This window comes from Anoplolepis gracilipes, chromosome 9, assembly GCF_047496725.1.
Source record: "Anoplolepis gracilipes chromosome 9, ASM4749672v1, whole genome shotgun sequence".
Lineage (NCBI taxonomy): Eukaryota > Metazoa > Arthropoda > Insecta > Hymenoptera > Formicidae > Anoplolepis > Anoplolepis gracilipes.
The window spans coordinates 4556650-4583959 of record NC_132978.1 but is presented as its reverse complement, the minus strand read 5'-3'; the positions used below and the strand labels follow the sequence as shown (position 1 = coordinate 4583959).

The 27310-nt window shown below is 34.4% G+C and overlaps 1 protein-coding gene across 2 annotated transcripts in view; it reads right to left on the bottom strand.

Annotated features, from left to right (window-relative positions):
• The window catches only part of Pgant2 (polypeptide N-acetylgalactosaminyltransferase 2), a 204489-nt gene that overhangs the window by 24581 nt on the left and 152598 nt on the right, over positions 1-27310 (bottom strand). Inside the window, exons 2-3 of one of the 2 annotated variants that reach the window (XM_072898751.1) lie at positions 25101-25276; positions 24392-24511 (exon numbers count right to left, since the gene is read on the bottom strand). In XM_072898751.1, coding sequence (XP_072754852.1) covers positions 24392-24511; positions 25101-25276 — 296 coding nt within the window. The remainder of the gene's footprint in view (positions 1-24391; positions 24512-25100; positions 25277-27310) is intronic. The other variant, XM_072898752.1, reaches the window with a different exon arrangement.

Here is a 27310-nt window from a genome sequence, read left to right as displayed (position 1 = left end):
AGCAGGTCGGAGACTTTTATGTTTAACAAGAGTAAGACATTTTGATTGCTTTTCCACCAACGATATTTACGAATGAAAGATATTTCCCTGGAATTCTGTTCAACGTTTATCTCTCGTGGAATATAGTTCCGATGTAGCCGCATAAATAATAGAGTAAAGAATTTCCAAGTTATTTTAAATTAACTTCACTCAGTCAAATATTTAGATGGAAGATAATAGTTAATAAGCAATAACAGCTAATACAAACGAAAGCTAAACGATTTCTGCATTTCATTAAAAACTGCAATCGACATGCCCAATAATTGTTGTGTCATCCATTCGTGACAAAAGAAACAGAAATGTCCTATGTGATATGTCGCTTATTATTCTCCGCTTTTCATTAAGCAGATTCATATACTTGCATTTGTCATTATATATAATGAGTATTTGTTTGGAATTTGTGCTTTGTTTATCATCATAATTGATTCACTATTATATATATCCAATGTAAAGTGGCTGTGTAAATATTAATGTCAAAAGAGAAAGCTCGGCATATTTTGATAAATATAACTGATTACAATCGTAATCAAAATATAATAGATAATAAAATAACTTATTGCCATTATTATCTTTAATAGCATTATCGAGGGAGAAGATATTTTTTTTATTCGCAATTCTTTTATTACAGAATGAATTAATTAATTTATCGACTGGTTTAATTAATTTATTGATATTACGTAAGCAGTTTTTAAGATATTTGCACTCGCAGTATTGCATATATTTCGGGAATTTCACTATTTGGTAAATGTAGTCGATACGATCTTGGCGTTATTACAAAATACCGATTCATAGTATGTATGTTGGAAAATTGCATCTCGTGTTCGTGACAATGTGATAGGTATAATTTCACGTCAATATGGATTGTTCGGATTTCTCCCAGTGGAAATTTCGCATTGACGTACCACATGGGAGATGATTTAGCCTTTTAGCAATCGTTCCCGCATATTGGGAATGCTTGACAATTATTTTCTGATAAAAAATACATTCGCACTCAATTCACATTAATAACAAATGTGTACTCTGTGAATATTGCAGAAAGATATTTTTGTTAATAAGAAATGTATAATTATAATGGCTAATATTTAATATTTCGATGTTTCTTATATGCACTTTACGAAAATTCATAAATGAAGGAAAAATGGATATTAATTTCAAGATTCTATTTATTAGGTTTTTTTTTTTTATTTTTAGTCAGAGTCTAAATATTCGTAACATCATAATTTCTTGGTCAGTGTTAAGGATAAATACAAAATTATAAAATAAATAATAAATTTTATATAAAATATTAGAAAATAATAAAAAATATACCTTTTAATATATTTAAACTAAAAATCGCTAGAATAAAAAATCACGTTATCTAGATATGTTGTATCCGATCAGAAAATGTCTAAATTGGGAATGAGAAATATTATATTAATGACTGTGTAAATTATGCAAATCTCAAATCTCAGGAAGAAATTTCGAGTTCGTTACGCTGTGACTATTCATCATTCGATATGATTACGTATCCACATATTGACAAAGTCATTCGACACATATAAACAGTTTTGCGAAATTGTATTTTTGCTCGAACGCTCATTATTATATTAGCGACATTATCACTGTTTTATCCATTTTTTAATCTCGTTGTAAATCATCTTTATCGATCTCAGAAAGTACTATCGTTAAATTCTCATATGATTTTAATGTTTTTCAATATTCTAGTATCTCTTTCTCTTGTTAAACTCAGTCTTCTGAATCTCTATTCTCTGACAATAAGTCTCTTTTCAAGTATGCGGGAATCAATGAATGCAGAAAAGTATGAGAATAAAATTTTATTAATATTATGAAATATAGTTAACTATAACTTTCAAGACGTGCGACATACTTTCGTGAATAAATTCGAATTGTACCGCACGAATTATAAAATAAGAGAGTAAAATCCTTTATTCTAGCTGGGTATTCATCGCGCATCCTTTGTAACACGGTGATCGTGTAAGCCTGCAAAATCGCCAGCAGTAAAGTGTATCTGTGAGTTACTTTTCCGTGACTCGGTTTCGCGGGGCGCCGAACAGCCGAGGACATATATATATATATATATATATATATATATATATATATATATAAAAGAGAATGTAAATAAAGCCGAGTGGTCGCAACGGATGCAGCGACTTTTTTCCTCCCCGCTTGCAATTCAGGCCGCGAAAGGATTGCATCCGTTTAAGGCACGTCGCAGTAGCGTTTTTCCTCGCAATTTGGGATAGTGTAAAAAAGACATATATATACATATATATACATATATATATATATATATATATATATATATATATAGAAAGAGAGAGAGAGAGAGAGAGAGAGAGAGAGAGTAACGAACGATCGTCGCGTCGACCAGGAAATTGAAAATCTAATTTCGTATAAGTTTTAAGAGAGGCATTTATCCACTCTGGATGGGCGTCCTCCTTTAAGCTTGTAATTTCCACGAAACTGCCACAATTGCGCTTTTCCGGCCACGCTCGTTTTTCTTATTTCGCAGTCTCATTCTCGTCTCCTTACGTACGTTCCTTTCAGCTCATTCGCCCGTTGCCGCGATAACGTTTGGATTTAAACATAAAGAACCGTGGCGAGCGCATTACATTAATTACACGAACGAACCGCGACGGGGACGTATATAGTATTTTTATTGCATCGCCGACGACGCTTGTATCCGAGGAAAAGAAGACATAAGCATCTAGCTGGACTATGTACAGAAAATGGTAACATTTCGTATACTCTAAACTTCTTTCCCCCGACAATTCTCTCATCCATTGTCTCTTGAATCAACCTAACATACTTATCTCTTGCAATATGTATACCATATATTTATCCCTTGCAACATGCAACGTAGGCATATGGATGATTGAGTGTATGCAAAACTTTGCTTTCAGTTTTTTGTGATAAAAAATCATATCGAATCGATCGATCACTTTCAGTGATAGAATTAAAAGTATTATGCTGTGATCCATTTCTAGGATCAAAAATTGTCAATTGTACAAAAATTTCACGTTGATACTAATATTGCGAGGTAAAATAAATACAAAAAAAATCCACTCATCATTTCCTACAGATATGTAATAATCTCTTCAAATGTTAGATGTCATTCATAATAAGTTTATAATCTTCATGTATCTTGACTTGCAAGCGAATGTGATATATGAAGACGTATCACGCGATACCTGATGCTTCCATGGAGATCGATGAGTTATGTGAAAATCGATTAATGCAAAAAGGTTCATTTCACACTGATTAATGCCAGCGTAATTATAACGCTACTGTGCAATCTGCAGTGAAATTCTCCTCCGACATTACGGAGTCATTATTCAACTATACTGTACGTATTTCCTTCACAGCGGACGTATAATGGTATATCTAGCGCTTTCTCGAGAAACTTTTTACGAGGAACGTGCGCACCTTTACTCGATGAAGTTCTGCGCCACGTCTCCTCGCTGAAGCAAGAAAAGAAAGCAAAAGGATCCAGAATCGACCAGGCAGAATCGTGATCGAGGGTGGACAGAACCAACCGGCGGAATAAGATGAAACGCGGAGTCTCTTATGGGATCTCACCGGAGGTTCTTACGAGAGGGAAGATTGAGTCACGTTGCAAACGCGAAGCGAGATATAAATGAGAATCGCTCGCCAAGAGATCGGTGCGTTAACAAGAGGACACGCGGTACGTAAGCAAAACGTGAGACAACTCTCTCGATTCGATAGCACGCGCAGAACATTCACACCAAAAAAAAAAAAAAAAAATGAAATATTTATGTATATAAATATAATAAATAAAAAATAATAGAGTATCAATAGATGTATAAAATTATCAAAAAAAAAAAAAAAAAAAAAAAAAAAGAAAAAGAATTGAAAATCTGAGTACAATAGCTGAGTACAAATCTTAACGAAATTTATTTTCCGTATATGAAAGATTACAGGGATCAGGAATGGGGGTAGAAGGGAAGAGGGAGGAAATCATGTTATAATCTCATAAAGACTACAAGGATTATAACTCTTACAGAATGTGCGTCATCTATTTTTCTTATTTTTCGCGGTCGATAAAAGGTCACGATTCTGCTTCGTGGGAACAGAGAAATGGCGTGTATTCTTGATTAATTGCGCAAGGAGACTCCTGAACTTGGTGTATAATAATCGCGTGCGATTATCGTGCATCGAGAGTTCAAGATCTTTCTTGCACCAAGTTAAAGAATACCTAAGTCAAGAGAGAGAGAGAGAGAGAAAGGGGAAACGGCCTTCTCATCTAATTGCACGAAGTAAATGTCGGCAAGGTTTAACAACCGCTGTGACGCATACAAATTGTCCGCATTCAACGTGGATGAACGGCAATCGGTGATCTCGCGTGTCAGAAGTGCATTGAGAACGAATAACAGTTTGTTCGATCTAATTTTATGAAAACTTTCACCGATCAGCCATCTCCGAGCGTGGCACGCAAGATGCATCTTCTTTGAAGAACATTATGCAAATACATTTCAACAAAAAAATATAAAATACCCATACGATTTGATAAAATTAGTCAATAGCTATTAGTAGCAGTAATTTTAATAGATAGTAATTTTTATACATTTATAATTAACTGTTATAAAAGATGAAATTAAAAGTGCGATGATGCACATATCTCGTTTGTAGTATAAAAGATCTCTACTTAATTGTATAGTGCGACTAAGATAAGCAACATGGAAGTTAAACGAGAATAGAATAGATATCCACGATAAGCAAGAAGGTTGGCTTATCGCGAATATCGTACGATGAGAAAAGAGGTTTATATCACGACTCGAATATAAATTTCCAACCGATAATCTACAAGGCGGCCGCTGGTCTATGCTTAAATTACATTAATCTTGTAAGTCGAAAACTTTTCTCAATTATAACTTCGTTTCACTGTAAGGAACAGTGCAATCGCGCCGCGACTTGCGGTGCGGTTGCTGAATCGGCATTTCGAGTTGCGATGCGGGCCACGAAATTTATTCAAAGCGGCCGGCAAGAAGCGCGTTTAGCGATTCTTAATGCGAAACAAAGTACCTCGAAGCACCAGAAATTGTCCGTTTTCCGAGCGAGCTCCGACTCGACCGGATCTAAGGATTACCATGCGGGAAGACGAGGGAATAATTGAGCCGCGTAATCTTTTCTTTTCTCCCTTGTAGGTTTTTTATGTTGTAGCGTAATAGCTCCTCCGAAGAAAATTAAAGTCACGGTAAGAGAGAAAAGGTAGATAGTATATCACAGAAAGAAAGAAAGAGAGAGAGAGAGAGAGAGAGAGAGAGAGAGAGAGAGAAAATTATGTACGTTGTATATTTATACACATATTGAACATATTATACACATATTAATATACCTATGTATTATTAAAAAGCATGAAGCAATATAATTCAGATTTTAAATAATTCAGGTTTTAATATTATAGTAATTAATTTAAACAAGTTTTAGAGACATGTAGAAAAATTATTAAAAAATATAAAAAACTTACTAAAGACACGATAAATAACATTTTTTCAAATCACGAATAATAGTCTTTGCTCTCAAAATAAATTTAACTTTGAAAAAAATGTTTTAATTAGTCTTTTTTAATTGCAAAAATTTATTATTCGTAATCGTCAAATAACTTTTACGTTTTTGATATTCCTAATCCTTTTTTTTTTGATTTTTTTTCGAAAAAACCTGGTATCAAAATTTTGCTATTAAAACTCTAAGCGAACCATAGTAGATGAAATAACGAAATGGCGAGTTAATTATTAATATCGGCAAAGTCATTATTGTGCAGGAAAAGTGAACCATCGGCGGCAAAGTAATTTCTTGCATAATTAAGAAAGGGAGTATTAATTAGACCGTATATTCGTTTTTCATTACTTTCACTCTAGTGTCGTGCGCTTTTGTGTCACGAAAGAATATCAGAAACGAAAAGAAGATCGGTGTCATCTCTCTTTTTCTCTTTCCCTCTTTATTTTGCCGAGATAAAAGAAAAAAAAAAGTGGAAAACGCGGAAGAGAAAGGGTGGCGAGCTTCGAAAAAAAAGGCGGTCGTTATAACATGAAGTAGCAGCTGCGCGCGTTTAAGTATTCACACGACCGGCCCCCATCGGCGCGAGTGTAAAAAAAAAAGAAGACCGGAAAAACGACGGGTAACTTTTTGATTTTAAAAGCGGTTTATGTATTATTCAGCAGAAACCAAACTGTAGCGTCGAGCGATCCAGCTCGATCCAGAAAGAGGGACTGTTTCATGGACGAGAAAAAAAAAAGGGATTAAAGCATCGCACGCCTAGAAAGTCGTCGCGCACGAGCGATTAATTAGCGCTAATTGAGTATGCCGAATTTGAGTCAAGGACTTTTTCTGTACGGAATCAGTAACCCTGAATAAAGAAGATCGCGCCGTCATGGCTTCGATAATTATCGCGGCGAAAGTGCGATTTAAAGTTCCTCTACTGCGATTTCATTGGAAATTACCGATTCACCGAGGACTGCGCTTTAATCTTTCGAGTTGAAAGTTTAACGACACAAATCGAGGAATTCCTACCTACGACTATTAGTGAGAAAGTGGCGAAAAGAACGTTTCAATTCCCAGTTTTTTATAAGTTGGTTTTATAATTAATTTTTTTATGTCTTTATATTATATCTTAAAAATGTAATTTAATAAATCGTCAACTCATTAATAATTTTTTAATAAGATGTCAATCTTCCTATTAATTTTCTTTTTAACGGATTAGTTTTTTTATTAATATTTAAATTGATACAGTCGATTTAATAAATTTGTGACAATAATTTGAGATTGCAGCTATAAATCCGAGATGGAAATACAAACTGTGCATAAAATCTCTTTTATGTTTTATAATAATCCTTTATCCCAAATGTTTTTAAACTAAATAAAATATAATAAAATTAATAAATTTTAATAAAATTACAATATAATTAAATTATAATAGATTAAATTACAATATAATAAAATTACAATAGATACGTATTTGAGACTCCTATGATATGTATTTTAAACATTAAACTATAATATACAAAAGTAAACTTTGTAGTGAAAAATGTGGAAAAAGGAATTTTATAATGCAAAAATGTCTCCTTGTTACGATATTTTTTTTATTTATCGCAATAAATCGTTAAATGTAGAAGGAAGAAACGTCCCTGATTGTTAAAATATTTTTTTTTCTGTCCGCAATCTATAACCGCAAACTATCTGTAGTTTGTTATAAAGAGAATAATTATTCTTTCTCTCTCTTTTCAATTATATAAATTATAATAATATCAAATAATAAAGTCTATTTGATACGATTTTTTGTTCTAGATTGCATAAAAAACCTATTACCGCGCTTTGGTGGAATAATTTCCAAAAATTATAATCTTCAGTTAAAGACAAATTCTTATGAAAATATAAATTTAATTTAATCGGAACGAAATTAAATGAGTAACATTGTCGTAATAATAAAGTCAAATTAAGTAGCAATGTCACATTTATATAAATGAGTAAACAGAAATATAAAAATATAAAAATATAAATCGAAATAATAATAGTAGCGGACGTTTCGACCCAATAATTCAGGTCATCTTCAGCGCAAGAATTAACAAAGAAATTACATAGTTATTCTTGCGCTGAAGATGACCTGAATTATTGGGTCGAAACGTCCGCTACTATTATTATTTCGATTTATATTTTTATATTTTTCTGTTTACTCATTTATATAAATGTGACATTGCTACTTAATTTGACTTTATTTTACGACAATGTTACTCATTTAATTTCGTTCCGATTAAATTAAATTTATATTTTTATAAGAATTTGTCTTTAACTGATATAATTTTTATTGCTCCTATTATGCCTATTTTATAATATTATTTTTTAAAATTGTATAGAGCTATTACTACAGTTTTATAATCTTCAATTAACAATTCTAAACCTAAAAGAAGCATTACGAAAGAACGTCACGCTCAATAACGTATGAAAGAAAATCATAATAAAGTGATGATAGTAAGTAATGAAAAAAAAGGATCAGGGATGATCAAACACAGCAAACAGAAAAAGTTAATAAACGCATTGAGTAAGATTGGACATTTTTATTTAAGAAAAAAATGAATGTAAAATCTCTATCAGAATCTAATCTTAAAATATCGCTAGAATCGTGCGCTCTGAAATATTCCATAATATATTATATACACGTATATGTATGTTCATCCCACGAGAGTCACGACGCGGAAGATAAAGTTAGTTCTAATCTATTCCTATCACGCGAAAAATACACGCGGCAGTTTCTTCGAATCAACGAAGAAAGATCGCGTTATTTGCATCAATAAGACGAACGAGCCGGTTTTCGCAAGCTTTCACGCTATTTTAGTTTACCTCTCGTAGATCAAATCGTGAAACTTCCCCGTCGGCTTTAATAGCCCGCGCGGGATTCCGGATCGAGAAGAAGTAAAAGAGAGAGGAGACATTCTTCCGTATCTCCATAAGACGATAGCTAACGGGAGAGAGACACACAAGAGCGATTCGCCACGCGCGCGCAGACAGGTGAGCTTCTTTCACCTGGGCGCCTTAAAAAGTTGGATCGCGCACTTTCCCCGAGAGAATACGATCTCTATCTCGTGCTGCGCGTTTCCTGTACATCTGTGGGAACGCATCCTCTCGCGGGAAAATGCCGCCTTGATCGCGCGTGGTCCAGAATTGAGAGGCAGCGATCGATCATAATTGTGATTGTGGAGGTAGGGAAGAGAAGGGGAGGTATACCATTAATTTCCGTATACGCTCGTTAAGATTCATGCCTGTACAACTGGAATAATTGTCATTGCGTATTACAAACCCGTTAAACATGTTACGTACCTATACCTATTGCATCGTAAATACATATCCTGCTATAATAATAAATAAATTAAAAATTGATATATAAATTTAATATTTATCATTTAACATTTTTATGTACTGTTGCTATTTATGTATAGAGATAATCCAAGATATTCTATACATCACATTACAATAGTTTTAAATTAACACGTATTGTTCTAAAAATATAGAAAATGTCAAAGGTGAATATAAATCTACTGCTTTCACGCTTAATTCTATCGATACTTTAAATTCTTCAGAAGCAAAAGAGAAAAATTTTCGCCGTGGACTCTATCGAAATGTGCAGCAGACGAGAATCTATCGTTTCTCTTTACTTCGATCTCATTTAATTCTCCCTCTATTCTTTTATTCCTGTCTTATTCGATTCACGTTCTATCAAAGTCTTGTCACGATGTATAATAGTTTTTGCACATTTTTTTCGTCACGGTGAAGTCATCAGTATTGAAATCACTCGGTATTCTATGTAATTCCGTGATATTTTAAAAAGATTAATGCAATATACTTGTTAGATTGATATTTTAATCCAACAATTTCTCTGGCGATCATTTTACAACATTGTTACAATAATGATATTTCAGTTTAGCACGAAAATAATTTGAAAACATAAAATTCCAAAAATAATTTCTCGCCTTTAATAATAATTTATGTATCATAATATAAAATAGAGGTACAATTTAATTGGGCAATTCAAAGCGTTTGAATATCGTATATGGAGATGCAACAGCGTGAAAGACGAAGCAAAGACGAAGGAAGGAAGATGAGTAAGACGAAGAGACTGGCGGTTTGATAGCAAGCTGAATCCGAAGACAAGTTAGTCTAAAAGAGGGTCTAGGATGCAAACAGATGTGCAAACAACTTAAATGGAAGGCAAACACAATTATCCTGCAAGCAGTAACCGGAGATTAGTTTTCCAGGTGCAAACCAACGTACCACGCACGTACGTAGTGTGTGCGCGCACATTTATTTTCGCCTGTAAACTAAGTAAGCGAGCTGTAACGCGTGGGGACGCGAGGTAAGAGGCGAGGCATTACAAACGCGTCTGGTTGGATCTCTTGTGATGAGAGCGCATAATGTCGTTGTTCCTGTCAGGAAACTTCCTGCGAGGTGCGCGATAAACCTTCTGACGCGTTAACGATAGAAGACCTATTCATATATCCTTCTATAATGCGTGAAATTTAAAAAATAAAAAATAATTCAGAAATTAGACTTCTTTATCTAAGAAATAAGTATGAAAAAGAAAGCTGGAAAGCGGTAAACTAAATTTTATGGCAAAAAAATCGCGCATCGTTCGTCAAGAAGATAACGTTGATCGATCGAAAATAACGAAAGGCTCGCCTGCTTTTCTCTTTCATCTCGATCCAGTTTCCGGTCCGCTCTTGAGCCGAGATAGATGCCACGTCGAAAATCCTCTTTACCGTTGGAAGGATGTAACTATTTCCGTACCGCACCGGCGAGGGGAAACGCGAGGTCAATATAACAGATTTCCGGAGTTAAGCGGGCCACTAATTCCCTTTCTTTCTCCTTTCTTTTCTCTCGACGCGGTGTACCCTCCCTCATTCCGACTCGTAAGTTCCGGCCGGCACGCCGTCTATTTACGAGCGGCTTCCTAATTACCCGCAGTTTCCAACGTTAACAGCGAGTCCCGCGTAATGGCTGGTTCCTTTATGCCGCGGCAGAGTTTTCTGGCTTACCCTGATAAAGTACACGGGTGGCGGGAATATTTCCAACGTGGCGAGGGAAAAACGCCACTTATTGATTGCATCATTAATTAATAATAGGAGGACGATATACTTTCAAAAAAATATTAAACTTGTAGTCAAATAAATATTCACGTAAAGATAGTGTAAAAAAATATATATTGCAGAATATAGTATTTTATATATATAGTATATATATGTGTGTGTACCTTTTTTTTTGCATATGTGATTAATATATATTGATTTTAGAAATTATATTATTTTTAAATACTGCGTCTCTTTCTCTCTTTCTATTTTTCTTATAAAGAGGATATAAGTGCTAAATAAATAGATGCCACACTATAAACATCACTCGATAAGTGTCGTTGAATGAAATGTCGGAACAAGAAGATTTAGTAAGGGTCACGTATCTGTATACATATATTTACACGCCTCGGAGGTAGAAATTTCCATATTACGTGTAACGCAAGATATATGACATAAAGAATAAAGAGGAATGCTAGGATATCGCCGCGCATTATTCATACAAAATATCACGCTACACATGGAATTGTAGACATTATAAAATGAGATTTTAAAAGTATTCCGGAGCCTGAAAAAGATGGTTACTTTTTCTTATGCTCATATCAAAAGAAGAAATATTTCTTTCATTCTTTCTGACGTTTCTTCTTCTCAAAGAAGCTGCGCTTAAATTCACTTCGAAGATAAGATGTACTAGATAGAAGAGTCACAGTAAAAACTATTTTATAAGATATGTAAAATATTAATTTACTAAAGAAACTGTCCGTAAGATAAACAAGACTATATTAATTAAACAGATAATATATATATATATGTGTGTCTGCACATACACATATATAAATATATACACACACATAAATATATAGAGTAAACTAGGGTATGATGGCCATACGGAAAAGATGGCCATAGGCTGTAATTTTTCTAATAATCGTTACATAATGCGCTTTTTTAAATCATTAATCGATATTTACAATAGCGATTATCTTCGATAATAATTAAAAAAGCCCACTATGTGCGATTATTAGAAAATATACAGCCTATGGCCATCTTTTCCGTATGACCATCATACCCTAGTTTACCCTATACACATATATAAATACACATCTTTTTATATTAACTTAATCTTCATTCCGTATAAATTAATAAGTATTTAACGAGCCAATATTTTTTTATATTGATTTTTTAATATCATATATTATAAAATGACGTTATATATATGCTAGCAATTTTTTTACATTAATATTTCCAATTATTGTAATTAGATACTTTGAATATAACAACTGAAAATTTCTTTTTATTAGGAAAATTAAAAACTGACAAATTGATTCTATAATTTAATTAGAAGCTCTCTATTAATATGATGAAACTATGTAAAAATACTCAAAGTAAAGAGAATTATATACTAGATATTATTCATTTCAAAGGTTAATATGATAGATATCTATAAATAGTATCGTGAACTCGAGTTAAAGATAAAATTAGAGTTCCCGAATGACACAATGTGAATGACAATATTGTTCAAGGTGCCTACTCAAATCTTGTAAAAAATTCCTTGAATAATACGTAATAAATTATCTGATTGTTGCCACAAAGTCCGATCCCAAATCTGCTCATCTTCTCCTAATCCTTTGATGCCTCTTCATAAGCATTTATAAAACACTCTGGCGACATTTTGCACGACATTCCAGATTTCTATACGTTTATTGACACACGAAATCTATGTCGATACCTTTCCGCTTACGTGTCGTCGCACGAAATAATAAAATCACCGCGTACAGCGCGTTGTACATACAAAAAATTCGATGTGTTAATAGACTTTTTCGCGGATTAATAGATATGTACAATATAATGAAACGAACGTCGGTCTTCAATTCGGCACTTCCGACACTCGTTCGCGCGCGCGATGTCCACCCCCTCCCTCCCACAATCACTCGAATAAACCGTTTCCGGACGAAATTGCGATTGTTAGATCTCTTCCTTGATACTCACGGGTATCCGTCAACAATTCGTTACTCTCCGAAATGACAAAACTCGCGACGTTCGTCAGTCAAGCAAATAGCGTCGAAATACGCACAAAAGCAACGGGGTGTAAAAACATGGCGGTGGAACGACGAAATTGCAGGACCGAATGATCTCAAAAATCGCGAAACGCCACCAGTTGCGACAATTGCGTGCGGAACAAATCTGTCTCTAGACTATGGCCCGTATTTAAACCTCAATCCACTTTCGCGATGTACGCGATATTTGTCCAAAATTGACGAAAACGATGTCGCAAATCGCGATTCGTCTCGGCTCTGTCCAGCTCCGCCAACCCTGTATGACTGCGACTCGATTGTGCGCACAAATAGCACAATTGACATTTGTAGAGGTCATATGGTACATAAAATATGCGTGCCTTGTATCACTGTACGACTGTGTTGCGTGTAACAACCGTCGACTGGAAATCGTCCTTGATGTTTTTTTCCCCCGCAATACGCTTCGCGCCGCATGTGTTTATTCTCTGTATTCTTTGTTCCGCAATGAAATAATATAATAGTAATTTTTCTCTACACGGAGAAAATCTAATAATAAAAATTAGAATATATAATATTTGTAATCGAATATATATTAACATATATACAAGAAATCACGCGTGATATTTTTACTCAATAATATATAGACGAATATTATATACGAGTATTGTTTTACAAAAAAATAGTACAATTATTCAAACATTTTGATATAAATAAATAATCGTTAACAAATAATAAAACAAATATATAATTTATAAAATAATTAAGAAATATATTTGGCATTAGAGCATTTATAATTTATAATTTTTATAGTTTGTACAGAAAGGTCAAATTAATGTCTTTACACATAAATTTATGCTCATATTTGAACACATATATTTTTCATAAATGTATATACAAAATATATAAATGTATTGATATGTGCATAAATTCATTTGTAAAGGCATTAATGACGTCTTCTGTACATATGCATAATTAATTTATTATAGACGAGCGTCTCAATACTTATATGTTCGATATCTCGAACATTTTAATTATATAATTAATATTCTAATAATGTTTACACATATAACTTTTTGTAAAATTATTATAGAATTTTCAAGCGCTTAAAATCTGATAAGAAATGCTAAAAAAAATCGTCAACGAACAAAGCAAGATGCAGTGAACTTGATATCTCACAATCAGTTTGTCTCGAGCTATTTTTTTTGTTTAATAGAATTATTTGTTTAATCTTATCAAGAAGTCTAGAACTATGTATCAAAAATAAGCTAAAACTCCACAATTATGAGTTTCTACAAAATGAGACAGTTTCACATACATTGACTGTTTACAAGATGAAAAGCAAAATTATCATAAAAAGAATTTTCGAAAAAATTCCCTGAATCCCAATAAAATTCCATGAGACTTTCCTGATTTTTCCAGATACAAACAAAATCTCTAAATATTCCCGATTTTCCATGTTTTTCCAAGGAATAAACACTCTGTTGTTTCGATGTAAGAAAATTTCTACATTTCTGTAATAACGACATTATTGTAGAAATTATACAGCGTTTATACAGGACACTGTCAGGAATCCAGAAATATAAGAAATATATTTTCAGTCAAATGGCGACAGAATTAACTCTTGTGCATAACGAAGCATATTTGCAAGAAACTAAGAGAATCTTGTTAACAACATCTTATCAAAGAAGAATATAATTAAATTATATTTTGATGTATATGAGAAATTTACAAAGAAATAATTCTTTTACAATTCAATTATCGCAAATGAATTTTAATATTCGTGTTTTTGATATTATTATTTTAAATTAAACATATATAAAGTGTTTCTTTTTTTTAAGATAAGAAAATAAAAAATAAATATAAATATAAGATAATATAAATATAAATATAAATAAATTTTATATCAATTTGTTTATTTGAGCTTACAATTTTAAGTTAGTTTTAAATTGTGGCATGAAAAAATAGCTTAATTAATCTGCGCTCGATAAAATAATTGGATCAGAAAACAAGAATTTTCATCGCGTTAATATTTGTTTTTCTTCCCCTGGGAACTATAATATAAAATAATGATACTTAAATGAAGATTTAAAAAAGCGCATACGATATGCAAGCAATATCATTTATAACGGCAGCGGAAAATCATAGTATTATCTCCATAATCTTTCTTTGCGGATGGAAAAAATATATAAAAGTTCAATAACGAATCCGAATTACTGATCGTATTCGCGAAAGTATTTTTAATACTCTTTGTCGAATATTTTAACGCTATCACGGCGGCCGCCAATCTTCAATTTCACTCGATTCCATGCAGAAGAGGCTTAAATAATTTTCACTGGTGCGTTTGTCGGAGTCTTATCGTGATAAAAACCACTGACGTAATCGAATAATAGTATTTTATCATATCGACGGTGCTTGTTCCCGAATATACCTACACAGGTAAAATAATTCCCAGCGAACACGACTCGTAAAAAGATTCACTCGGAGAGAACGAGATAGTCGGCTGTTTATTGCCGTGATGGAATTAAGCCGCGGCGGTGCTTACTTTTAAGAAGAGAACTATCATGAGAGCTCTTCCCTCCTGCACCCCAAAGGGATATAACTCGGCGTCAGCAGGTGCAACGATAAAAAGAGACCGCGAAGAGAATCGTCCTCGAGTGTACTAAGGGACCTGTTTTTACTAGGTAATAAAGTTTACGAGGGAGTTGAATCCATTATTCCAGTCTTTAGGAAACTAATCTCTTTCTCAATTATTTTTATTAACATTTCGTCTAACATTCACTTGCGCGATTATTCGAGACAAGATTGATCTTTAGCAATTTCTCTTGTGATTTCTTACGTTGTTACATTTGTGTGCATTTTATTTTTATAGTATTTAATTAAAAATTTTTAAAGTGTAATATCCATATTTATTAATATGATTTATAATTCGTAGAATATTATAAAACATATTTAAATAGACAAATATTATAGAATAGGCAAATTATATATTTAAGTATATACATATAATATGTATCTAGTAAGATTCATTTTGATAACACATCATTAATCAATTTAATTTTTGACTAAGATTTAATGTATATTTCTAAATCATAAGATATTTTATAAAAATAAGATACTAAAATAATGTAATCAATTTTTGTCGGATAATTTATATTACACTGCATAGGAGCAGCACGGAGCGGAATAGACGGATGTATTTTGGCATATTCTGTCAACTGTATAAAATTAGTAAATGACATCGGAATAAAGGGACATCGTCCGCGCGCCGCGCGACATCGTCCGATAAAAACTCTATCGAATTTATCGTCTGAACGTGACAGTCACTGTATTGGACAGTTGTAGCAGTCGTTGCGGAAGTCGTGCGTCGGACTCCACATTGTGAAAGGCGAATCAGCGCTGGAGTTTCCATGCCACGCCAATACCGTCACCGTACACCAAAGTGGTTATAGAATTTTTCAGCTGAAAAATCCGTTTATCCCGAACTCCGCCTTATCTGAAAATAGCGTCGTATAAGGCGATGTTTGCTACAATGGACTTTGGAACTCACGGAAACAGCTAGACTTGAAATAGCGACTCATACATGTCCGATATTCACGTAAATGTCTGCATATATATATATATATATATATAAAAGTGTATGTCTAGATTTGTTTTTATTAAAATCGTTTTGTGTCAATATAATTCTGTGAAAATAATAAAAATTTGTAAAACTATGTGCAGAATCAAAATTATAGATATTTTTATAAGACATGTTATAGACATGCAAAATATTCTCATAAATCTGGAATCAACGTGCGCCCGTCTTTTTGTCTTTGATTTTAGATTCCTTGTGTTTCACGTGTTTATCGTTTCATGTAGAAAGAACAAAATGTCTGTTGTATAACCTTTTTCAATAAATTATAAATAATAATAATAATAGCAATAAATAATACGAAAGAATTTATCTGATTTGTTGCTCATCCCGCGTAAATAATTGCATAAAAACCAACACGAAGATTTTTAAGTGCGACGAAAACTCATCCGGAAATAACATCGAAGTTTATGAAGCGGCTGGAATCGCGATGCAACGGAATCTTGAGAACGACAGAGTCGCTCGAGAGTTGCTGGAAATCACTATCGGAATTGTTTCTATCAGCGTCGATATCACGAAACGAGCACTTTTCCGCGAACTCGGAATGACGACAAAGTTTTTCGACTGAGAAATCAGTTTGCTCGCGATACCGCCTTATCGCGGAGAGGAACGGAGAGAATTCGTTTCGCTAACTCCGCTCCGCTCCTACGAAAACATTGTGTGTTCTCGCACTCTCGCGAGCGAGACAAACGCTCGTTCCGGGATGAACGGAGTCTCCGGCACCGCTTCTACCTCTGTCGTACCTACATTTGCCGGGCGACGCGCTTATGTAAGTGCTGACGCAGACGGCGACGGTTTCGCACGGCTAGATAAGGACGAAACTTCATTGTGTCAGCCAAGTGCATCGAACAAGATGGCATCTTTTGTCGCGGCTTTGAGAATCTCCACCTGACATGATTCGGCTTTCCTCGCTGTGTGTCGAGCGTTTCTCTTTTAGAGCGTTTGAAGATTCCGCGAAATTCGTTTCGCGAAATAGCGCGTCGCAATTTGTCGGGATAGCACCATCAGTAAAGTGCGCGAATGTCGCGAAGATGTTAAAGTCGACTATACTAGGTGCAGCGATAAGTGATCGAGTTTTTGCTACCGTTGCATGTGATTTAGGAGAGAAAAGAATAGTAAACACGGAAATGTATAGTTATATTAAAAAGTTAAAAAATGTTTAAACATAAATCTAATCCAAGGAAAAAAATTGAGATTGTTTCTCAAATGGATAAAAAAATATAAATAAATTTTTATTTATATAAAATTAATTAAAGAAATTTCATTGAATATTCATGAGAATAACGGAGGGAATCCAGATTCACGTTGAGAATTTCACTCGGGCACGGTCAACTATTGTGCTATTCGAGCGGATTAGGCAAGATGACATCCTTTGTCGTGCCATCGACAATATCACAGTAACTCAATTCCGCTCGCTTCTTTCGAATAAAGCTTCCTGAGATTCTGCCGGACTTACTCGAATAACTTCAAATATACGGGCTTTATTCATATGCACCGATAACGTAACCGATTGTTTCAGAATGTTCTCGAAGAATGTTACGAAGAATTTTTAATTCGTCATTTCTGTGTAAATGTCCAGAAATTTCCTAAATGAATACACTGTAAAACGAAATCTTTTAAAATGTTTTATTTAGCAAATTATTTTTTATTTACAAATATTTTTATATATTTTTTCAGATATTTTTATATAATTATAAAATAAAAATATTTCTCTATATATGTATAAATGATAATGCGTCGTGACAAACGATTGAACATTTTTTACGTGTCAATAGAGAAGAGTCTTTTGGGAAGGCGCTAGAACTCTGTTACATAATGTACACATATCACTGTGATCCACCCATCTGGGGATGTCGCAAACAGAGGAATTAAATATTTCTATCGCTGTAACGGACGAGACGAGGAACGGATCGATAATGCAAGAGACATAAAACAGCGGGTGCGCAAAATGAGGACCGGAGAAACAGCAAACCGGCGCCATACATCAAACGACAACGCATACCCCATACATCAAACGACAACGCGTACCTAGAAGATCTCAAAATAGAGTACAAAACTACCCTTATTATAATTCATGAAAGCATGTACCGTGGCATCCAGAGTTGACTGTATTATTAATCCATAAGAATAAGAAGAAACGCATTAGATTCTGCAATATTACGTAACCAACGATCCATCTCGCGTATTTCATAATTTATGAAATTTTCGAATTTGAGTAGCAACCAGGAATATAAATATCTTGTATCTAAATTGCATAAATACATAATTTATGTTAAAATTGATTGTCGTGTTCTGTTGGATTTTATATCTCTTTAATATACAAACGTTTCTTGTTTGATTAATTAATGGAATCATAAATTGGACAGAAATTGAAAATGAGTGATACGTAAAACATATAATCGGAAAAATCATATAAATTCTATTTAATTTTGATTTTTCTTAAATAAAATACAATATATACGATTTATTTTTTATAAGTTTTCTCATTATTTGAATTTATTTGATATAAATAAATTTATAATAAATTAATTAATTAAATCAATATTTAGAGTATCATATTACAACAGTATTATAGTAATAATAAATTAAATTCTGCGCAGCTAATTATGTAAAAATGTTTTATATAGAAACATTGTAATACAAGGAGATTATAGTATTAATATTACAAATAAATTATATATCGAGATATCAAAATATGTGTAAAAAAATTTTTACGTGTAGAATAAATTTTGTATTTTTAGGAAAGTACGTAACAATGTGCTAATTAAATTTTATTAAATTAATTATATGTGTCACACTTTAGACTTTAATTTTTTAATAAAATCAATACAAAAGGATTTTTTTTTGTTATTTTTACAAAATAAATATACAAAAGTTTCGAATTTATATAAGAATCATTTTGACAATTTCTTTACCCTATCAATAAATCGATTCCTTTCCGCGTCAAATATAGATCGCCCGTGTTCATTGAGTCAAGAAGTAGTAGCTGCAAGTGCATAGCCAGCCAACGCGAGTAGAGAAATCTTGTTACGTCAGACAGTAGAGATAGGCAGGCAAATAGATAGTTTTATCGCGCTACGAAACGGATTCGCAACCTCTCGTAACTATTTTTCTCCTATAATTTTTCTTCTGACATTTGTTATAAAGGTTGGTATCTCTTTGGCGTGATCATAATTCTTCACGCGATGGCAACCCACACATATCCAAATAAAAAATCCTAAAATCTTTTGAAATATTATGTTGTTGAAAAATAATACCTGCAATTGTTTCTGCGCACGATATTCTTTTTGTTTTAATTTCAGTTGGTATGAACTAACCACTGTGATTTATATAAGTAATGTTGTTTTATTCGACGCGTGATTTTCAACGTGCGCGAATTTCAAATCGCATTGTCGATTCTTATATCTACAATTTTCTTGGAGATTTTTCAAAGTTCAATCACACAATGGTGGATTTACGAATATACATTACAAACCTCTCCCAAGATCTTATCTCGACAATGCAAAGTGCATTGATATGTTTAATGCATCGACTGAGTTTCTAGTGCAACGTGCAAATAACGCAAACTTTGTATTATCGGTACAATGTATGATGGAAATGTATAATGGGAATTATAAGAGAAGATACCCTCTTGATAATGAATAACATATTTGTGAAACACTAGAATGTCTTTGTAAATTCGCATACGCTCGATAGTTCAATGTTTGATGGTTGCTCAAACAATCAAATATCATGCTACTCATAGCAAAGAGCATCGTGATTGAATATAGAACCATGGGGGACCTTTTAGTTCAGTGGAGCATACATCTCTAATGGAAATTTTAAATGTTTTAATAAAGGTTTTTTTTTTCGGGAAAAAAAGCCAACCAGCGAAGCAGTCTATTCATTGCAATCTCGTTCAACAAAAATCGTATATGATGTTTTGTCATATGTAAATTTTATTATTTACAATAAAAAAATATAATTTGTATGTATATATTTATATATGTATAATATATTTGTTCACATGATGTATTTTTTTATACGTGTTTAAAAAGAATGAAAGGAGTTATTTGTTTTTAATCCTAGGCGGCTAATATTTGTAAAATCCGATCGATGTATTATACTCTCATCAATTACCGTTTTCACGCAGTTCCAGATCTTTTTGCTATGATTCATAAGGCTGCACCTAAAAGAATTGCCGCGTTGCTCAGAAATCAAGACGATACCTCGCCTGCAGTGTAAGTACCTACTGTGGAAAACTTACGTTACGGATCATACCGATAACTCACGTGAGTCCAAGTTTGTGAGAGCACGTAATACAAAATTAATCAAACGGACGTAAACGGATACGAATCTCCTTCCGTTTTGAAACGATATTAATATCTTACGCGATATCACGTAATCGAGAAGCAGCGCAAACACATATATACACACACAAGAACTAATATGTATATCAAAGTAAATCACGTTTATTCGCGCACGCGGTTGACAGGGTTCGCCGATACTATTGCGGATCATGTTTGTGAAATGCATGTCGTGGGCAGGAAAAAGACAATTACGAAATGCAGGAAATTAAATTATCTCGAATTGGTTTGTAGAGTAGTCTAATCGTGCCAAAAGAATCGGAAAAGGAGCAAAAATGCACTATAAATTCGCCAATACAAGCTCTTCAATATACATATAAACATAATATTGATCGTTTGATATCAAAGCGTTCATGCGGCTATAAAAGCATCTATCTCTAGCAATTTTGTTTTAATCCTCAAACATACAAATTATTCATAATTCAAATTATTTCTAATGCATTAGAAATGCATACATTGAAAAAGGCAAGATATATATTTTTAAATTTTGCAAATTATTATTATATATACTATAACTAGGAGGTTCATTATTTTCATGTTAATTTAGGACAAATATGACAAAGTAATTGATATAAATAAAATTTGAATATTCATATTTATATAAAATATTTCAGTCATAATGAGTATTAGTGACATTAATTATGTATCTATTTATATGTTGTTAAATGTACAATACACTAATGTATACACAATATATTCAATATTGGCTGTATCAATAATGATTTAATTAATTATAGGATTGAGTTGCATTTTGGTCTCTCTAATCGATATGTCAAATAATAATATAATATTGAGACACACATTCTATAACTGTTACTATAACTATTTTAACATATAATTATTCTAAATGCGATTATTTCTCTTTCTCTTTCTCTCTCTCTTTTTCTCTTTCTCTCTCTCTCTCTCTCTCGCTTTCTCTCTCGAAGATATATGTTTGTCATAAAATATAATTCCTTCCCCCTCAAAGTTTTGTTCACATAGAGATATTTTTTTGTACGACAAAAAATTATTTTCAAATAATCCCATTATCTCTGGACCGAGTTGATTCTACAGTTGATTGCTGCCAAGTTTTGCTACGTTATACCATTGTCGGCTATGCACGGACTGAAATTTCAAGCGAACGTTACTCGCGTACGTTCTACGAAAGCGAGAGAGCACATTAAGGCAGCCCACGTTTTTATTAGCGGTATATTGAACGCGCAAGGCAACAAGAGCAGGCAATATCATTAAGCACAGGACCCCTAAACTTCGTAAACTCAATCCTATTGCTTCCTCAATTTCCGTCGTTCCATTCTCTTGCCCTCCGCTTTTTCACGGATTTAGTGATCGAGCCGGAGAACACTTCCACGACCTTCATCGTGAAAGAGCGAAAAAAACCGTTTTTTTTCACTCGACATCACGCGAAACTTTGTCCGACTTTGAATTTCTGCGCTTTCGCGAAGTTGCGTCCGCGCGAGCGAAGACAGACGTACAAGAATTCACCTCGCGGAGAACGCAAGCACGTTTTCAGCGATTTTTCCTGAAGTGGGATTTATAGCATGATCCGTAATATTTCTCCATCCATTCGCCAGAGACATTTTTCAACATGTGTTTTTTTTCCCAAACAAATACATAACCAATCTTGCCGCAAAGAAAAATATCGATTTGCGATGAAGTGGATTTTATACATTTTGCAATTTTTGAATTAAGTGGATGGTGTAAAAACATGATGCCAGTTTTCGTAGAAAATGTGATAATTGTGTAACGTTTCCATCAGTGAAATTAAAAAAATAAATTAATTTTAAATACAATAATAAATTAAAACAGAGAATATATGTCATAAAGCGTTATATATATATATATATATATATATATATATATATATATATGTATCAACTAATTATATATCATAATCTCGATATTTATTTCGCATTTTATAGGACACTTCATTACAAAATATTGTAAAAAATGATCGCGTATAAAATATACTATAAAATCAGTTAGATCTAATTAATGACATTTTAATAAAGCACATGCAATTGATGTGAGAATTAATGCATCCATCGAGGCGCGAAATAATACAAATAACGTTGTGATGTTAATTATCGATATGCCTTGACAGCGCATGTATCGCAAAGAGAGATGACCGATTAATATTTACCCGAATGACAAACGGTAGATTCTCGCGTGATTTGCAGCACGACAAGAGATAACAACAGGTATCTTGAAATGACTATGATTTATATTAGTTGCAAACATCGTATAGAGATTATATAAACGTGGGAAAGTTTTACCCAAGACTTCTCAGAGATGGGCGTTTTGAACTACCACACTTGACGTGCAACAACGATGTCAATGATCTATGTGTATCGATAAGAATTTATGACCGCGACTTTATCGCTTTTCTTGGGCGCAACTCAAACTCTTCGACAGTCTGAACGTATTGGAACTTTATGCTGCCTTTGAATCTTTCATGATGTAAAAAGGCGTTGTCGGACAGCGTACGAGGATAGATTGCGCCTAGGTAGGTCAAGTGGATTTCGTTAGATGTAGGTATATATCTCATGATTTTACGACACGGAAAAATTGCCAATTGCAATTTTATCGAATCTGTACGAAAGATTTTTAAGGTTCGCGTTATCCATAGGCGTTTACATTTCTTTTTCGCGATGTTAAAAAATTAATTTAAAGATTTCATATATGAAATTTGATCGAATTATCTAACAATCGCGGCGTATCATTGTCTGTTTTTGATGAAGGTATGACTGTAACTGGCAGGTGGAACGGATTGAGGTTGGGTTACTTTTCGCAAGAAATTACTGAAGATACCGGAAATGGATTCCTTCTATCTTTGATCGTGTACACGTTAACAAGAAAACGTATGAGATGTGCTCTTCCTTCGGCACATCCTTTGAGAATTACGATCGTAATAAAATAGATATTTTCAGATATATCGAGAACCATGTACGATAATCAATCTTCTTTCGTTCGTCAGGTTAATTAGATGAGATTTCCTTTCTGTATAGATGATTATATACGATTACCTTATTTATAGGCTGTCGGCTACTTTTTTACAGGCGGTAAGAAATATATATTGCTACACGCAGTATTCGCGAATCTCTCGTCGTTCTTCTTCGGTGAAGTAACTGTCGTTTGACAGTCTGAATGTAATGCGGTTCAGCATGATACGGTATGAATTTCCAACGGTATCAACTGCGATTTTGCTGATCGTTTCGAGGAATAATATCCGCCGAGAGAATCACGTAGCTGCCAATAGTAATGTAATGCAAAATGCAAACGAATTGACAGGCCAATTTCTATGTCCTCTTATTTCTTCTCGTCTTATCCCGAAGTACTTGACTCGCGAGAGAACTGTCTGACGGCAAATCGTGTTCAACAATTGTACGAGCCGATACATTATTTAAAGACGTTTCGAGAAACTTTTCTGACCGTCTACTTGATCTGTAGCGACGACGAGAATTTATTCTACAAGAAAATTTTGCGACTCCAAGATTGAAGTATCTCTCCTCGATTTTCTCGACCGACGAAGCGAGTCAAATAAATATTGCAGAACGAAATTCTAAGAAATAATCGGCAAACAATATTTCGATTATTTTATTAAGTTTATTTTAGATATTATTGTGTCATACCAATTAATTTAAATTACTTGTATATATAGATTTGTTGTTGGATATATATTTCTAATTTAATAAATAATGTAGAGAAATCTCTTTACGATGTTATTACAACTGGACACATTGATATAAAAACAAATGTAATATTTTGACAAATGTGTAACAAGGTACTTACATTGCGCTGCGGGTATCAGGTATGTCACGATTGCTCGGGAGACCATCGGAGGCTTCCTGATTGAATTTATTCCTCGCGTATGGGTCCTCGCCTGCACGCAGACCGCCTCTTGAAACGTACCTGTTGCGCAAAGAAAATTATCGCTATACTATATCTTCTCGTTATTTCTTCGTTATTATTTTCAAATTTCGATGTCACCTAACCCGGAATACGCGAGGTGCATCGGAACGGACGTGGCGGAAAAAAACGCACGCAACGTCAATCATAACGTGATTATAACGGCACGCTCGAAGCCGCTATAATTGCGGGATAACAGCGTCGACGAATGGCACTGAGAGAATGAAACATTCCAACGTGTAATGCAGCGTGCAATAATGCGCGGAAATGTCCCGGTAGAGCGAGGAGCTGCGCGATGCGATGTAATTTCTAGTCGACGGAAAGTTAATGCAAGGACGGAACTCGAAGATAATAATAGGTTCTTGCGCCGAACGTGCGAAATAATTAATACCGCCAAGATGTGCCAACTCTCCGAACAGCTGAAGTTCAAAAGTCGAGTCGTGCCGCCAACTGGATTAATATTGCATTCGCAAGCGTCTTTGAGATGCTTATGAGACGCTGTGTACGGCAACGTGAAAATATTATGCCGCGAAGTGGATGAAGTTCGAGATGTATCCTCTAAGATTATCTTGAAGGAAAATCGTTGACTCACCCCTGCTCGTCGAAGTAATTCCACGTCACTCTCGGATCCGGGGTCGGTGCTGGCAAGAGCTCGGATGACATTACAATGGCCGTGCCATCCGGATCCACGTAGCCGCCGGAATTCCCGCCGGCGGAAAGTGCCAGGGACGCGGGTTCTTTCAGCCGTAAAGCTCTGTTTTCATTCTGCTAATAGAGAGAGAAGTCAATTTTTTATTAGAATTCAACATCAAGATAGAATTTATTACATCTAAAAATTAAATTAGACCTTGTATTTAAGGTAACGATAAGCCGATAACTGTAATACGAATTCGGCAAACTTAGAAAATAATAAATGTTTATTGTGGTTTAATAAATTAATTTTGATTAATTTGAGAGACTATACGCGCTCGCGCTTGAAATATCGTAGATATATATATATGTATATACGTTCAAATAACGAAATATCATATCTCGCGCGATATAATGCAGTTACTGTGTATCTCCGTTCCCCGTTCAACACCATCTTGCCATCCAAGCAATTCCGGGATCGACAGGATGGTCTTGGTCCTTTGTAACTCGAAGACTCCCCGACCACTTGGCTTCGATGCGGGAGTCAATTGTAAGGCAAAGACGGTCTGCTCTCCGTACTGACACATCATCGATATACGCCGTATTGATTTCGAATCGCTGGAGAAGGCTCCTTCGTATCGTTGCTGCATTGTGCCTTTACTGGCGGATACACTGTGCCGTCAATATGTAGGTCATCGAATCTTGCTCATTAGATTTCTCTGGTTCGATTCTTCGTGATAGTGCGACATTTTCGGAGATGAGAGCGAATCTTTTAGCGGGCACATGACCCCGGTACGATATTCGTCGGTTTACGTGGCCAAACTTAAAATCGCCCTTATTTGCGCGAGAGAAAAACGTAAATGCAGCGACAACACGGGCGGATTACTTTCATCGGACTTTCGTGTGACTTAACGATGAGAAAGATGCCCGTGGAATATTTAAGTAGAGGGTATAGTATGTGTGTAGCTGGTTCGCTCGTAATTCGCGAACGAGTTAATTAATTTTTATCAATATAATTAATTTCAGAATAATTAAAATTAGAGTAGCACGGAAATTAAAAATGTTAATATAATATCCCCTGCTTCTCTCTAAACCCATATAAATTATGACTTTAAATGAGTCTCTGACTTAATAATATTAATAACTTGTGCAATTACATGCTTATATTCTAAAAATTCAAAGAATTGCAAGATCGACGATGTAGAATTTAGCGGATTATTTAACTCCTGCAGTATCAAACAGTAGAAAAGACACAGCAATCTATTGTCGATGGAAAAACGGTAGTAAGCGTTCTAAAACCTATGCAAAGAGTAAATGGCGATAAGTGCATCTGCACCAGAGCCATTAATGCGTCGCATTGCACGCCGCAGCGGGTAAGCGATCATTAGTTTCCCCGCAAATTCTTCTCGTTCCGAATCACCCTGCTCCACCCCTCCCCCCCGCACCCCCCTCTCCTCTCCCTCGACTACGATTCGAATAGCAGTATTTTCCACGCGGAAGGTACGGATCGTTAACCTTATAGCGTCGATCTCACGCGCGAAAACGTCCGATAAAAGAACGCGAATTGTGTGAGCGGGGGAGGCTAAAATGGCGAACGGGGGGAGGGGGGGGCGTGAAGAAGGAAATGCGTTGTTCAGAAAGGGCGTTTAGAGAGCGAGAGAACACGCGCTGAAAGCGTGCACTGAAAGCGTTGATGAAATATTAATTCACAGGTTACAGACCGAATTAAACCGGAAACGCAGCTCGCGAACGGTCAGCCCGCGGCAAGCTGTTGCATCCGGTTTCCCCGGCGGCGATGTCGCGACGCGTTGCCGCATAAAACCCGATAAAGTGCTCTCGATACGATCAGTCACCGAGGGGTCGTAGAAAGCAAAAGTGTGTCGGGCGAATCAATATTTTTATTGTTTTAACCTGTGCTTCTCTCTTTCTCTCTTTCCTCTTGTCACGTGCTATAGTAATCTATATTATTGGATTATTGTCAATTGTGTACGTGTTTTCGGGAATTTTATAAAAATGACTTTATAAAAAAAGAACTTGTAACATTTAATCGTACTTGTCAACTGTAGACTATTAACATGTATTTTCCATTTTACATTTATAGCGTATAATTATGAAATTATGCCGTGTCTCGGATCGGAATTGACAATTTCACGCCCGTGACATATTGGCAAT